Raw genomic sequence first — 12,500 nt, 5'->3', positions numbered from 1 at the left:
TTATCGTACACTCCGTAGATTAAGGATTCAGTTATCGTACACTCCGTAGATTAAGGATTCAGTTATCGTACACTCCGTAGATTAAGGATTCAGTTATCGTACACTCCGTAGATTAAGGATTAAGTTATCGTACACTCCGTAGATTAAGGATTAAGTTATCGTACACTCCGTAGATTAAGGATTCAGTTATCGTACACTTCGTAGATTAAGGATTAAATTATCGTACACTCCGTAGATTAAGGATTAAGTTATCGTACACTTCGTAGATTAAGGATTAAGTTATCGTACACTTCGTAGATTAAGGATTAAGTTATCGTACACTCCGTAGATTAAGGATTCAGTTATCGTACACTCCGTAGATTAAGGATTCAGTTATCGTACACTTCGTAGATTAAGGATTAAGTTATCGTACACTCCGTAGATTAAGGATTCAGTTATCGTACACTTCGTAGATTAAGGATTAAGTCATCGTACACTCCGTAGATTAAGGATTAAGTTATCGTACACTCCGTAGATTAAGGATTCAGTTATCGTACACTCCGTAGATTAAGGATTCAGTTATCGTACACTCCTTAGATTAAGGATTCAGTTATCGTACACTTCGTAGATTAAGGATTCAGTTATCGTACACTCCGTAGATTAAGGATTAAGTTATCGTACACTCCGTAGATTAAGGATTAAGTTATCGTACACTCCGTAGATTAAGGATTAAATTATCGTACACTTCGTAGATTAAGGATTAAGTTATCGTACACTTCGTAGATTAAGGATTAAGTTATCGTACACTTCGTAGATTAAGGATTAAGTTATCGTACACTCCGTAGATTAAGGATTAAGTTATCGTACACTCCGTAGATTAAGGATTCAGTTATCGTACACTCCGTAGATTAAGGATTAAGTTATCGTACACTTCGTAGATTAAGGATTAAGTTATCGTACACTCCGTAGATTAAGGCTGAAGTTTAGACAGGAACCAGGAACCAGCAGAAGGTTCCTGAGTCCCACTGCAAGGCTTCTCATGTAAACACCTTTGATGTGTCCTCACCTGTCCTGCAGGTCTTCCCTGGAGCAGCCTCACTTAGAGTCCTGGGCGTCCCTGACAGTTCATGGTTTTGTCGACAGTCCAGTTTCCTGGGGCGACAATGAACACGGAGTCCTGAGAGGAGGAGACAACTTCTACAGTCTGCTGATGGTCCACGACCAGACCTACTACCTGCACCAGGCTACAGGAGCACATGACACCTGTCCCCCCTGACCACACGTGTCCACACCTGTCCCCCCTGACCACACCTGTCCCCCCAGACCACACCTGTCCCCCCTGTCCACACCTGTCCCCCCTGATCACACCTGTCCCCTCCTTGCGATGAGGTTCAGGTGTGGTCAGAGTCTGAAGGAGGACCTTTGAGGAGTGTTTTTTGTGAATGATGACGTTACTGAGTCGTGGTCGTTATGATGTCATTGACCCCGTGGGGTCAGGAGCCGCAGGTTGAGGACCTGTTCTTTGACCGGTTTGAGTTTTTTATATTCCCTGAGTTTTGAACAGGAAGTGAAATTATTAAGAAAATAAAGTTTGTGTTCAAAGTGTTTGTTCCAGCAGACTCTTATTCTGAAAAGACACACACACACACACACACACACACACACACAGACAAATATCAACTTTGTTTTTTCTATCAGTTTATTTTACGCTAGATACTGAAACACATGATCCTGGTCAGACCCTGATCCTGGTCAGATCCTGATCCTAGTCCTGATCCATGTCAGACCCTGATCCTGATCCTCGTCAGACCCTGATCCGGGTCAGTCCTTGATACTGGTCAGACTCTGATCCTGGTCAGACCCTGATCCTAATCAGACCGCTGATCCTGGTCAGATCCTGATCCATGTCAGACCCTGATCCTGATCCTTGTCAGACCCTGATCCTGGTCAGTCCTTGATACTGGTCAGACCCTGATCCTGTTCAGCTCTCCTGGTACCTGGTCAGACCATGATCCTTGTCAGCTCTTTTGGTACCTGGTCACATGACCTCAGTCCGTCATCAGTCAGTAATTACCCATAATTCCTTTCTGTCAAAGTGCTGCTTGCTCTCAGGTTATCCCATCCCATCAGCGCCCCCCTCAGGACGCAGAGATCATTACCCCCTGACGATGGAGGTGTCACTGTGAGTTCACTTCCTGTTTGAGCTCAGCCTCCACTTCCTGTTTGAGCTCAGCCCCCACTTCCTGTTTGAGCTCAGCCCCCACTTCCTGTTTGAGCTCAGCCTCCACTTCCTGTTGCCCTCCATGTTTAAATTAATCAGAGAGGATTCTGGGAGGTCAGACATCACCTCTGTTAAAGAAACAGTCCAACATTTTATAAACCACATGTTCGTACTTTATCTCTTTGTGATGCACAGGGTACAAGATCCAGGACTGTTAACTTCGCTGAGTTTAGCTTAGCTTAGCTTAGCTTAGCATAACATGAAGACTTTAAGGCTGAGCTCAGTTTGTTCTGCAGGATCAACAGGAATAAAAACATAAAGTTATAAAATAATACGAGGGAGAAGAGATCTGAACAGCAGAGGGCAGCACCGTGGAACCCTGGGGAATCCCTGGGGGACCAGGTGAGAAGGAGAACAAGGGCACAGTTTTTGCTCAGCTGACTCCATGATTCAAACAGCTGCAGGAGACACATCCAGCTCACAATCTGCTGGGACAGGGGACCAGTCCTGGTCCTGGTTCAGAACCAGGTTCTAGCAGAGCTCGGTCCTCCTCTGCAGGTACTGCAGGATGGAGTCTGTTCCCTGCGACGAGCCCCAAACTCTCTTCAGAGCTTCACACTCTCGTTCGTTGGCTTGCTCCAGAGCACTGCGGCTGGTGTTCCTCATCAGGGCTTTGGACTCACGCAGAACCTGCAGGACGGAGAGCAACACCATAACGACTCAGAGAGGGAGAGAGGAGCACAGGAGGACTGGACACACAGCCAGAGTACATTATGTGTGTGTGTGTGTGTGTGTGTGTGTGTGTGTGTGTGTGTGTGTGTGAGACACTGACCAGCAGATCGACAGTCACCAGCTCTTTGATTCTCAGCATCACTTCCTGTGTGAAGGTTCCCGGCCAGAGAACCTGAGACACCAGACCTTTAGAACACGCCTCCTGAGCCGTCAACTTCCTGCCACTCAGCAGCAGCTCGTTAGCCTGTTAGCATGAAACACAAAGCTTCTGTTAGCATGAAACACGACGCTTCTGTTAGCATGAAACACAACGCTTCTGTTAGCATGAAACACGACGCTTCTGCTAGCATGAAACACAACGCTTCTGTTAGCATGAAACACAACGCTTCGGTTAGCATGAAACACGACGCTTCTGTTAGCATGAAACACGACGCTTCTGTAAGCATGAAACACAACGCTTCTGTTAGCATGAAACACGACGCTTCTGCTAGCATGAAACACGACGCTTCTGTTAGCATGAAACACAACGCTTCGGTTAGCATGAAACACAACGCTTCTGTTAGCATGAAACACAACCCTTCTGTTAGCATGAAACACAACGCTTCTGTTAGCATGAAACGCGACGCTTCTGTTAGCATGAAACACAATGCTTCTGTTAGCATGAAACAACGCTTCTGTTAGCATGAAACACGACGCTTCTGTTAGCATGAAACGCGACGCTTCTGTTAGCATGAAACACAACGCTTCTGTTAGCATGAAACAAGGCTTCTGTTAGCATGAAACACGACGCTTCTGTTAGCATGAAACACAACGCTTCTGTTAGCATGAAACACAACGCTTCTGTTAGCATAAAACACAACGCTTCTGTTAGCATGAAACACAAATCTTTTGTTAGCAAAAGCACAACGCTTCTGTTAGCATAAAACACAACGCTTCTGTTAGCATGAAACACAACGCTTCTGTTAGCATGAAACACAACGCTTTTGTTAGCATGAAACACGACGCTTCTGTTAGCATAAAACACGACGCTTCTGTTAGCATGAAACACGACGCTTCTGTCAGCATGAAACAACGCTTTTGTTAGCATTAAACCCAACGCTTCTGTTAGCATGAAACAACGCTTTTGTTAGCATGAAACACAACGCTTCTGTTAGCATAAAACACAACGCTTCTGTTAGCATGAAACACAACGCTTGTTAGCATGAAACACAACGCTTTTGTTAGCATGAAACACGACGCTTCTGTTAGCATAAAACACAACGCTTCTGTTAGCATGAAACACAACGCTTGTTAGCATGAAACACAACGCTTTTGTTAGCATGAAACACAGCGCTTTTGTTAGCATGAAACACAACGCTTTTGTTAGCATGAAACACAACGCTTCTGTTAGCATGAAACACAACGCTTTTGTTAGCATGAAACACAGCGCTTTTGTTAGCATGAAACACAACGCTTTTGTTAGCATGAAACACAACGCTTCTGTTAGCACGAAACACAATGCTTCTGTTAGCACGAAACACAATGCTTCTGTTAGCACGAAACACAACGCTTCTGTTAGCACGAAACACGACATGACATGATGATGATGACTATGTAAGGACAGGGTCTTGTGGGGACCCTGGTAGCAGACTGACCGAGGCCGGGCCCATGATGCGAGGGAAGGTGAAGGAGGAGCATGCGTCCGGCGTCTGGCCGTAGGATGTGTATGGCGTCTGGAACCAGGCCTTCTCATTGGCCCACACCACGTCACACAGCGGGAGGAGAGCTGCGCCGAGGCCGAGCGCCGGCCCGTTCACGGCCGCCACTATGGGCTTCCTGAACTGGATGAAGGTGTTGACAAAGGTCCTGTGGAGGGGTCAGGGGTCAGAGGTCAGAGGTCAGGGGTCAGAGGTCAGGGGTCAATGAAAATAGACTCAATAAATCACTCCGTCGACGGCCGACGTTACCTGATGGTTTCAGCCATCTTGATGCTTTCCTTCTTCCTGTCGTCAGTAAGGCGTCTGATGAAATACAGGAAGTCAAGGCCACAGCAGAAGACGCTGCCCACGGCGCCGAGTACCACCAGCTTACTGTCATCTGACGCTGCTGTCGCCATGGCACTCTGGATCTCCTTCATCACCTGACAGGAAGAAGAAGAAGAAGACATGGCGCTCAGGTGAACTTCAGCAGGTGCTACCTGAGTTCAGAGGGGCGTGGCCTAAGGCTCAGGGCGGTGATCATGGTTTGACCTGTGTGGGCGTGGCCTAAGGCTCAGGGCTGTGATCCTGGTTGGACCTGTGTGGGAGTGGCCTAAGGCTCAGGGCTGTGGTCCTGGTTGGACCTGTGTGGGAGTGGCCTAAGGCTCAGGGCTGTGATCCTGGTTGGACCTGTGTGGGAGTGGCCTAAGGCTCAGGGCTGTGGTCCTGGTTGGACCTGTGTGGGAGTGGCCTAAGGCTCAGGGCTGTGATCATGGTTTGACCTGTGTGGGCGTGGCCTAAGGCTCAGGGCTGTGATCCTGGTTGGACCTGTGTGGGAGTGGCCTAAGGCTCAGGGCTGTGGTCCTGGTTGGACCTGTGTGGGAGTGGCCTAAGGCTCAGGGCTGTGGTCCTGGTTGGACCTGTGTGGGCGTGGCCTCACCTCAGGGTTGAGCGTGTTGTTCTCGGAGCTCTTGGTGGACAGCAGGATGTGGGTGAAGCCATCTTGTTTCTTGACCACGATGTCCCGGTATCGGTACGCGCTCTCCGTCTGGCGCACGCTGAACCTCAGACGTTTGTCGAACGCCGACCGCTCCTCCATCCGTCGCTTCCCGGTCACGCTGGTCGCTCCGGTAACGGCGCTCTGCACGCCCGTTAACCCGTTGGCGGCAACAGCCTCCATCAGCCGAGAGCTACCTGTGGACACAGAGCAGGGTTCTCTTCACGTGTTCATTTAACCATAAAGGGTCAGCGCCTGTGTGATGTCATCAAGCGCATACTGAGACAGCCAATCACAGACTAGCAGCTCGGTACTGCAGGTAGGACAGGTACCCTCAGACATGAGTCTGGATCTCAGAGTGGCTGCTAGCGGCCTTTCAACGTTAACGAGGGTTTCACTTAGTGACCTAGACCCAGACCCAGACCCAGACCTGGACTGACTGACTGACTGACTCCTCTGGTCTGATATAGACTGAGACGTGTTCCTGAATCAGTACTAGATCCGGGGAGTTCATCAGACTGCAGGTTTTGCTCTTGTTCACAGACTACATACTGGACTTAGACTGGGTCGGGACAGACTAGGATAGTAGGCAGTTTGAAAACAGCCACAGTCAGGTGTGACAGTCTCTGTGGTGTGTGACCTTTGACCTCACCTATGTCTCCAAGGGAACGCATGGCTGCAGGTGTGATGGGGACCTGTGGAGGGGGTGGGGGGTTCAGGCTGCGAGGCCTGGTCCCCATGCGGGCCCTCTCCTCTCCGGGGCCCAGCTGGACCCCTGCAGGTTTCTCCAGCAGCGCGACCTCAGGTGGGACCAGGTGAGCCTCCTGAGCGCCCGCCTCCAGGCCGTGAGCCGCCTCGCTCGGGGACTCCTCTGAGTCCGGGCGGCTGTTCATCGGGCTCTTGGGGACCAGAATCTTGATGCCGGTCTTTGACAGGTCCAAGCCCCGGCGGGCGGAGCCGACTGGAGACGCTGACATCAGACCGCCGCTCATACTGCCGGCCTGCAGGGGCTGCTGGGAGCTGCTGGGGGCGGGGCTAATGAGTCCGACAGAGGGCTGAAGAGCTGGACTCAGAGCAGGTTTCAGGTCACAGCCTCCTCTTAAACCCCTGCTGATGTCACTGCTGATGTCACTGCGAGAGGCTGGCGGCGGTGGCCTGTAGGGCGGCCTGTGGGCGGGGATGCAGAGCAGGCTGGGCGAGCTACGGGTGGAGCGCAGTAAGGTGGCGTCTCTCTGCCGCTCCGCCTGCTGGCGGTTGAAGTCGTGGATGTAGATCATACAGGTGGACAGGTGACCCTCAGGCTCCCAGGTGTCCCCCTCTGACCCGTACCCTCGCCACCTCACCAGGTACTCCGCCCGCCCCCTCTTACTCCGCCTCTTATCCACGATCCTCTCCACCTGCAGGAACACACACACACACTGAGGTCAGCTACACACTGTTTACACACACACACACAGACACACACACACACACACACACACTAAGGTCAGCTACACACTGTTTACACACACACACACACACACACACACACTAAGGTCAGCTACACACTGTTTACACACACACACACACACACACACACTAAGGTCAGCTACACACTGTTTACACACACACACACACACACACACACACACACACACACTAAGGTCAGCTACACACTGTTTACACACACACACACTGAGGTCAGCTACACACTGTTTTTACACACACACACACACACACACACACACTGAGGTCAGCTACACACTGTTTACACACACACACACACACACACACACTAAGGTCAGCTACACACTGTTTACACACACACACACTGAGGTCAGCTACACACTGTTTACACACACACACACTGAGGTCAGCTACACACTGTTTACACACACACACACACTGAGGTCAGCTACACACTGTTTTTACACACACACACACTGAGGTCAGCTACACACTGTTTACACACACACACACACACACACACACTGAGATCAGCTACACACTGTTTACACACACACACACTGAGATCAGCTACACACTGTTTACACACACACACACACACACACACACACACTGAGGTCAGCTACACACTGTTTACACACACACACACACTGAGGTCAGCTACACACTGTTTACACACACACACACACACACTGAGATCAGCTACACACTCTTTACACACACACACACACACACTGAGGTCAGCTACACACTGTTTACACACGCACACACACACACACACTGAGGTCAGCTACACACTGTTTACACACACACACACACACACTGAGGTCAGCTACATACTGTTTACACACACACACACACACACACACACACACACACTGAGATCAGCTACACACTGTTTACACACACACACACACACTGAGGTCAGCTACACACTGTTTACACACACGCACACACACACACTGAGGTCAGCTACACACTGTTTACACACACACACACACACACTGAGATCAGCTACACACACACTCACACACACTGAGGTCAGCTACACTCAGTTTACACACACACACACTCACACACACTGAGGTCAGCTACACACACACTCACACACACACACACACACACACACACACACTGAGGTCAGCTACGCTCAGTTTTTACACACACACACACACACACACAGGTCAGCTACACACACACTCACACACACACTGAGGTCAGCTACACACAGTTTACACACACACTCACACACACACACACACACAGGTCAGCTACACACACACTCACACACACACTGAGGTCAGCCACACACAGTTTACACACACACACACACACTGAGGTCAGCTACACACAGTTTACACATACACACACACACACACACACACACACACACACATACAGTCTCACACACATACAGTCACACATACACACTCACACATACAGATACACACATACAGTCAGTCACACACACACACAGTCACACACATACAGTCACACACACACAGTCACACACACATACAGTCACACACACACAGTCACACACACTCACACACACACACACACACACACACAGTCACACACACAGTCACACACACATACAGTCACACACACACACAGCCACACACAGTAACACACACACACACACTGTTAGTTTTTATCAATAAAATGTAACTTTATTAAAATGTTACTTTAATAAAATGTAACTTTATTAAAATGTTACTTTAATAAAATGTTACTTTATTAAAATGTTACTTTATTAAAATGTAACTTTATTAAAATGTTACTTTAATAAAATGTTACTTTAATAAAATGTTAGTTTAATAAAATGTTAGTTTAATAAAATGTTACTTTATTAAAATGTTAGTTTAATAAAATGTTAGTTTAATAAAGTGTTACTTTATTAAAGTGTTACTTTATTAAAGTGTTACTTTATTAAAATGTTACTTTAATAAAATGTTACTTTAATAAAATGTTAGTTTAATAAAATGTTAGTTTAATAAAATGTTACTTTATTAAAATGTTAGTTTAATAAAATGTTACTTTATTAAAATGTTACTTTATTAAAGTGTTACTTTATTAAAATGTTACTTTATTAAAATGTTAGTTCCATTAATATAATGTGAGTTTATCTTTAATATTTTAATAAATATAAACTGTAACTTTAATATAAACTGTCCTCAGGTGGATCCTTGAACAGTCTCGGTGTATTAACTTGAGACTGATGTTTATTTTATTAATCTGACCTTTAACAGGAAGTTTTATTTTGAAGGAAAATAAACACTACAAAATAAAGCGACATTTTAAAGATGATGAAAGTTTGTCTGAAGCTGATTTAAAGTTTACTGAGTTTAATAAGAAGCTGGAGTCAGACACTGAGCTAACGCTGAGCTAACGCTGAGCTAACGCTGAGCTAACACTGAGCTAACTCTGAGCTAACTCTGAGCTAACTCTGTAAGCTAACTGTAGTTTCTGTTAACTCGCTCCCACTCTCTATAACTAAGTTAGTGAACTAGCTGTAACTAGCTGTAACTAGCTGTAACTAGCTGTAACCCCTCCCCCGGTCAGCTGGTCTGAACCTGATCCGGTAGAAACTTTAAGAAGTTCAATCCTAACTTTGCTGTTAGCATGTTAGCATGTTAGCATCAGGGCGCATCACCTCATAGAACTCCTCCGTCGCCATGGAGACAGAGCGCGTGCGCGAGCAGCTTCGAGAGGAGTCCTTAGACCAGCATGAGAGAACCAGGGCACCGAGTCCGGGTCCGGGTCCGGGTCTGGGTCCGACAGAGCGCAGACCAGCGACTTTATCTCTGTTGGCTAGCTGTTAGCTGTTAGCACTGTGCTACACCCAACATCCGGTTTGACTGACCGAAATAAAAGCCCCCTGCCAGGAAGCTGGGGATTTTATTGTGAAAGGACACTTCTCCTCTTTATTGTTTAAGCGCAAAATGTAGCCTCACGATGACGTCATGGCGGCTTTTTAATGATGATGAAATACTTTAGTGACACAAAAGATACAACACACACTCACTCACACACACACACACACACACACACACAGTCACACACACACAGTCACACGCACATACACACACACACACACATCCAGTCACACACACACACACATACAGACACACACACACACATACAGTCACACACACACACACACATACAGACACACACACACACATACAGTCACACACACACACATATACACACACACACATACAGACACATACAGTCACACACACACACATACAGTCACACACACATACAGTCTCACACACATACAGTCACACACACACATACAGTCACACATACAACACACACAACACACACATACAACACATACAACACACACACACACACACACTCAGCAATGAGGTCTTTTGATTGGCCATACATTAACGGGCATATACAATCAATCTTTATTTATAAATCACAACAAGCGTTCTCCTCAGACTCTTTCCAAACAGAGCCGGTCTAGACCGTACTGTATGTTCTATTATTAACAAAGACCCAACATCTAGACCTGATCAGATCCAGTCCCATCTTCCAGACAGGACTCAGTCTGATCTCATCTTAATCCACCATGAGCAGAGCACTTTGCAGCATTTAGCAAGTTACAGTGGCAAGGACAAACTTCCTTTAACAGGCAGAAACCTCCAGCAGGACCAGACTCATGTTAGACACACATCTGCTGAGACCGTGTTGGAGAGAGGGATAGAGGGAGATGAAGAGAGAGAGAGAGATGATAGTGGGGAGACGGATAGTAGTAGTTGTAGCAGCTGGAGTCTGGACCACGTCCACAGCAGCAGAGATCCAGAGGAACCTACGAGACAAGGGAGCTCAGGGACTCCAGAAAGGTCTATGGTTAGTAACTTTAATGGGACAGGAAGAGTTAAAGTGAGAGACAGGCAGAGAGAGGAGAGAGAGGGAAAGACAGGATCCCAGTGTGTCAGTCTAAGCCTATAGCAGCATAACTAAGACCTGGTCCAAGCCTGATCCAGCTCTAACTATAAGCTTTATCAAAAAGGAAAGTTTGAAGCCTACTCTTAAAAGTAGAGAGGGGGTCTGCCTCCCGGACCCTGACTGGTAGATGATTCCAAAGGAGAGGGGTCTGATAACTGAAGGCTCTACCTCGATGAGCAGAGAATATGGATCATATAAATGTAACACGCTGAATATCAACGAGCTCCTGAGACGGTCTCTGAGGATCATACGAAGAGAAGACGACCACATGTGAACTGATCTTTATTTATTTCAACACAAACATGATGTCATCTTTATTCCCCCGTTAAGCTCTTCCCCCTGATCGCCTTCATCAGTCAGACTTTTTGTCCGTCGGTTTTTTGCGTCGCTGAACCGACGAAGCTAGAAGCACGCCATCCCCGTCATCGTCCTCGTCTTCTTCGTACACGGTGGGACGTTTCTTCAGGCACAGGAAGCAGAAGACCGCGGTGAGGCAGACCGGGACGCCGAGCAGGAAGAACCCAAGCACCGGTGCCTGACTGAACACGGGCTGGACCAGCAAAGGAGACAGGAAACAGGAGACAGGAGACAGGAGACAGGAGACAGGTCAGAAGTCACCGAGACAGGAGACAGAGGACAGGAGACAGAGGGCAGGAGACAGGAGACAGAGGACAGGAGGCAGGAGACAGGAGATGGGAGACAGAGGACAGGAGACAGGAGAAAGAGGACAGGAGGCAGGTCAGAAGTCACCGAGACAGGAGACAGAGGACCGAGGACAGGAAACAGGAAACAGGAAACAGGAGACAGGAAACAGGAAACAGGAAACAGGAGACGGGAAACAGGAAACAGGAGACAGGAGACATGAAGCAGAAAACAGGAGACAGGAGACAGGACACAGGACACAGGACACAGGAAACAGGAGACAGGAGACAGGAGACAGGAATCAGGTCAGAAGTCACCGAGACAGGAGACAGAGGACAGGAGGCAGGAGGCAGGTCAGAAGTCACCGAGACAGGAGACAGAGGACAGGAGGCAGGAGGCAGGTCAGAAGTCACCGAGACAGGAGACAGAGGACAGGAGGCAGGAGGCAGGTCAGAAGTCACCGAGACAGGAGACAGGACACAGAGGACAGGAGACAGGAGACAGGAGAAAGAGGACAGGAGGCAGGAGGCAGGTCAGAAGTCACCGAGACAGGAGAAAGAGGACAGGAGGCAGGAGGCAGGTCAGAAGTCACCGAGACAGGAGAAAGAGGACAGGAGGCAGGAGGCAGGAGACAGGAGACAGGAGACAGGAGACAGAGGACAGGAGGCAGAAGGCAGGTCAGAAGTCACCGAGACAGGAGACAGAGGACAGGAGACAGGAGACAGAGGACAGGAGGCAGGTCAGAAGTCACCGAGACAGGAGAAAGAGGACAGGAGGCAGGAGGCAGGTCAGAAGTCACCGAGACAGGAGAAAGAGGACAGGAGGCAGGAGGCAGGTC

The 12,500-nt window shown here is 48.2% G+C and overlaps 3 protein-coding genes across 5 annotated transcripts in view; 1 reads left to right on the top strand and 2 right to left on the bottom strand.

The window, feature by feature from the left end:
• rpp40 (ribonuclease P/MRP 40 subunit) overlaps nucleotides 1-1,586 on the top strand; it is a 5,708-nt gene extending 4,122 nt beyond the window's left edge. Inside the window, exons 8-9 of one of the 2 annotated variants that reach the window (XM_034678562.1) lie at nucleotides 1,057-1,262; nucleotides 1,349-1,586. In XM_034678562.1, coding sequence (XP_034534453.1) covers nucleotides 1,057-1,255 — 199 coding nt within the window. In that variant the 3' untranslated portion in view covers nucleotides 1,256-1,262; nucleotides 1,349-1,586. Of the gene's footprint in view, nucleotides 1-1,056 lie in introns of both variants that reach the window. The other variant, XM_034678563.1, reaches the window with a different exon arrangement.
• Nucleotides 1,587-1,660: 74 nt separating this feature from the next.
• Nucleotides 1,661-9,931, bottom strand: cdyl (chromodomain protein, Y-like). The gene is made up of 7 exons (XM_034678561.1): nucleotides 9,708-9,931; nucleotides 6,258-7,002; nucleotides 5,549-5,802; nucleotides 4,879-5,051; nucleotides 4,567-4,777; nucleotides 3,033-3,176; nucleotides 1,661-2,890 (listed from the first exon to the last, which is right to left on the bottom strand). The coding sequence occupies exons 1-7, from the start codon at nucleotides 9,729-9,731 to the stop codon at nucleotides 2,732-2,734; spliced, it is 1,710 nt and encodes a 569-aa protein (XP_034534452.1). The 5' UTR covers nucleotides 9,732-9,931; the 3' UTR covers nucleotides 1,661-2,731.
• A 1,355-nt stretch (nucleotides 9,932-11,286) lies between these two features.
• LOC117808886 (protein disulfide-isomerase TMX3-like) overlaps nucleotides 11,287-12,500 on the bottom strand; it is an 11,631-nt gene continuing 10,417 nt past the window's right edge. For both annotated transcript variants that reach the window (XM_034678559.1, XM_034678560.1), the window contains exon 16: nucleotides 11,287-11,570. In XM_034678559.1, coding sequence (XP_034534450.1) covers nucleotides 11,373-11,570 — 198 coding nt within the window. In that variant the 3' untranslated portion in view covers nucleotides 11,287-11,372. The remainder of the gene's footprint in view (nucleotides 11,571-12,500) is intronic.

This window comes from Notolabrus celidotus, unplaced genomic scaffold (genome assembly GCF_009762535.1).
Source record: "Notolabrus celidotus isolate fNotCel1 unplaced genomic scaffold, fNotCel1.pri scaffold_172_arrow_ctg1, whole genome shotgun sequence".
Lineage (NCBI taxonomy): Eukaryota > Metazoa > Chordata > Actinopteri > Labriformes > Labridae > Notolabrus > Notolabrus celidotus.
Note: the sequence above shows the minus strand (reverse complement) of the source record. Positions and strands in the feature narration are given on the sequence as shown.